We start from the raw sequence: 3,399 nt of genomic DNA, 5'->3' as shown, positions 1-3,399 counted from the left end.
GTAGTTACTTCAACTGAGAGTGATACTTTTTAAGGGAAGCCAATTTTCATACCTCCCCACCCCACCCTTCTATTTCCAGACCTAGAATTGTCCTGTGTACTAAACACTTTATGTGCTTTACAAACATTAATTCATTTAATTCTCTCAACAACCCATGAGATAGTTACTACCACTATCATTCTCATTTTGCAGATGAGGAAACTGAGGCACAAAGAAATTAAGTGCCTTACCCAAGGCAACTTGGGGACAGTAAGTGGTAGAGATTATTTCTGAACCCAGGAGAACCTATGCTCTTAATCACTACATTATCCTCCATCCCAACCCTGAGTGAGCTTGTGTCCCCTGATTACAGCTTTGAATATATGGAGGGAGTGATTGAATAGGGGTACCTTCAGGCATTGGAAAAATGAAGAGAGTCAGACATCAGGGATCTCTTGAATTGTTTACAGATATCATCCTTTATTAAATCCACAAAAGAAAGGACAGAAAGGAAAATGAAATCTCTATCTCTGGGAAGCTGAGTCATGAATTAATTTCTGTTGTGTAAGGTTTTGCATACATATGACACCCCTTGAGCCATTCAGATAAATCATGGCCAGAATAGTGCTGGCTCCAAGAATCCCTGGGAAATGAAGGGAGAGAGGGAGGATGAAGTGGACAGGCTGATGGGGTGGTAGTGCCACTATCCCCGCTGCCCAGAGTCCAAGACATCCCATGAGACTTACCAGGTATTCATACCATTTTGTGAGGACACTATCTGCTTGGCACACATGATGTCATCCAGAATATGGCGGTTGAACAGTTCTAGGAGGAAGAGAGGGATATAGTAATCTGGTGTATTGGGGACAGGGTGACAGTGTATGAAGGGACAAGGGGTTCTGGGTTTCTTGGGGCCTGAATAACTTCAACCACTATACTGCCTGATCTTAGATGACCTTGATTCACTTATTAGCTGGCTATGAATTACATCAACTGCCATGTTGACTGGTTCTGTACAACCTTAACTCATTGACTGATCCTGAGTGATCTTGACTGTCATGTTTGTTGGTTATGAATAACCTCAACCACCATATTGGCTGGTCCTGGACAACCTCAGACTCCATGTTGGCCAGTTCCAGATGACTTCAACTGTCATTTTGTGTGGTTATGAATGATCTCAACTGCAATGGCTGTTGGCTGGCTGGAAAGCCACTCCACTGCAAGGTTGGTCAGTCCTGGGGACTCTTCAAACACTATGTTGTCAGGTCCTGGATAACATCAACACCCATTTTTACTAGTTACAAGTGACCTCAGTCTCTATGTTGGCTAGTCCTGTTCAACTTCAGCTACCATGGTGCCTGGTCCTAGATGACATCAACTGCTATGGTGGCTAGACGAGGATGACCTTAACTGCCATTCTGACTAGTTAATGATCTCAACCACTATGTTGACTAGTCCTGGATAACCTCAGCCTTCAAGCCGGCAAGTCCTGGGTGATCTCTTCTGTCACTGTGGCAGGACTTGGACAACTTCAACCTCCACTTGGGCTGGTCCCAAATAACCACAGTCTCCATTTTGGCCTATCTTGGACAACCTCAAACACCATTTTGGCCAACCCTGAACAACTTCTACTGCTATTCAATTTTGTCCTCAACAATACCACACTCTCGTCTGGAAAATTCTCTCCTTTCTGCACAGAGGTACCTTGTTTCTGTTCCTACAGACAGATATCTGCTTCTTCCTTCAGGGCCTGGACAACCCCAACCCCAAATCAGGACAGTTTCCCCCTCCATTCCACTTGGAGCTAAGTGTATTGTTTCCTGAGTCCTAGAAAATGGACTTGGGAGCTCTGAGTCCTCCTTACCTAGACAACATCTCCTTACCTAGACCTCCTTACCTAGACAACATCTCAGTGCAGTCTGGGTAAGGATACAGGCTGGTGTCTGTAACAGCCCAGGCAAGTCTGCTCCTTTCCCTATCATTTTTCTGCTTGTTACTCAAGGCTATGGCTTAGACAGTCTTGCCCTCTGCGTGTTGGGGAGTGAGGCCAGGCAGGGCTTCAAGGTGTCCTCAATGCTGCCTCACCATGACACTCCACGTGACAGAGGTTCTGGGTAGGTGTAACACCACTGTCACACCACCAGGTGGAGTTCAGCTGGAAAATGCCATATGCACTGCTGCCATCAGGATTGCGGTCCACGAAGGAGGTGTCAAAGCCACTTTCATAGTGTGCCATGCACAGCACTGGGGCAGGGAGGGGGGAGGTAGCAGATGGGCATGGGTCTTGGGAATAGGGGAGAGGGTAGGATGAGGGAATGGGGCAGGGATGGGTTTTTTTGTTTGTTTGCTTGCTTTTTTGTTTTTTGGGTTTTTTTGCGGTACGCGGGCCTCTCACTGTTGTGGCCTCTCCCGTTGTGGAGCACAGGCTCCGGACGTGCAGGCTCAGCGGCCATGGCTCACGGGCCCAGCTGCTCTGTGGCATGTGGGAGCCTCCTGGACCAGGGCACAAACCCGCATCCCCTGCATCGGTAGGTGGACTCTCAACCACTGCGCCACCAGGGAAGCCCCCAGGGATGGTTTTCATCTTAGTTGTTGGGGGTGAATTCTTGGTTTGGGGTTGATGTTGGTGATTCTGGTGAGATACCAGTAATGGTGGTGGTGATGGTATCCATGGTGATAACAGCAGTGATGACATTGATGGTAAGGATGGTGGTGTTAGTAGAGATGAGGGTAAATGGTTGTGAAGGCAATGATGATGAAACTAGAGTTAGTTAAAGTACTCATCATAGTCAGCGGGTGACTGAGAGGATCATTCCCTAGCCTGGGAGGTAACAAATGGCAATGGGGGAGGGCTTGGGTCTGAGTGTGGTGGGTGGCTCGTGGCATGGGGTGACGAGTCTCACAGCCTCCAATGGTGTAGCCCTTGAAGCTGTTGAGGCCCGCCTCCTCCAGCTTCATTGCCAGGTCGCAGCGTTGGAAGATCTTGGCATCCACAGTGGCAGGCATCAGCATGGCCAGGGTCACCACCATAGTGTCCCAGGCCTGCATTATGACATGCACAAGCCCTCCTAACTGACCCATTGCTTCAGACTCACCCTTCAGGGCTCAGAACTAAGGGTATGCTGGAATTTTGGGCTCTGTGAAGGTCTAAGTGACAGATTCTGGAACAGAGAAGCCAGAGGGTTGGGCATCTCACCATCTTCCCCTGTGCTAGCTCTGTTAAAGACAGAAACAGAGAAAAAGAAAGATACTAATGTATACACAGAGGTGGAAGGAGACAAGGACAGGGAGAAACCCAGAGATATCAGAAAGGGATGCAGGGAGAGAGGGGCTTGGGACACAAAAAGGACAGACAGGTCCCAGGTACTAGACCTCACACTCAGCCCACATTCCCCTACATTCCTTAACACTGTCCCACTC

At 48.3% G+C, this 3,399-nt stretch overlaps 1 protein-coding gene across 1 annotated transcript; it reads right to left on the bottom strand.

Annotated features, from left to right (window-relative positions):
* Positions 1 to 438: 438 nt before the first annotated feature.
* On the bottom strand, positions 439 to 3,075 carry LOC116747929 (sperm acrosome-associated protein 5-like). The gene is made up of 4 exons (XM_032620609.1): positions 2,883 to 3,075; positions 2,065 to 2,223; positions 726 to 804; positions 439 to 622 (listed from the first exon to the last, which is right to left on the bottom strand). The coding sequence occupies exons 1-4, from the start codon at positions 3,058 to 3,060 to the stop codon at positions 523 to 525; spliced, it is 516 nt and encodes a 171-aa protein (XP_032476500.1). The 5' UTR covers positions 3,061 to 3,075; the 3' UTR covers positions 439 to 522.
* Between the last annotated feature and the right edge of the window lie 324 nt (positions 3,076 to 3,399).

The sequence above is a fragment of the Phocoena sinus genome, chromosome X, assembly GCF_008692025.1.
Source record: "Phocoena sinus isolate mPhoSin1 chromosome X, mPhoSin1.pri, whole genome shotgun sequence".
Lineage (NCBI taxonomy): Eukaryota > Metazoa > Chordata > Mammalia > Artiodactyla > Phocoenidae > Phocoena > Phocoena sinus.
The sequence above is the reverse complement of the archived record's forward strand: the minus strand, read 5'-3'. Positions and strand labels throughout refer to the sequence as shown.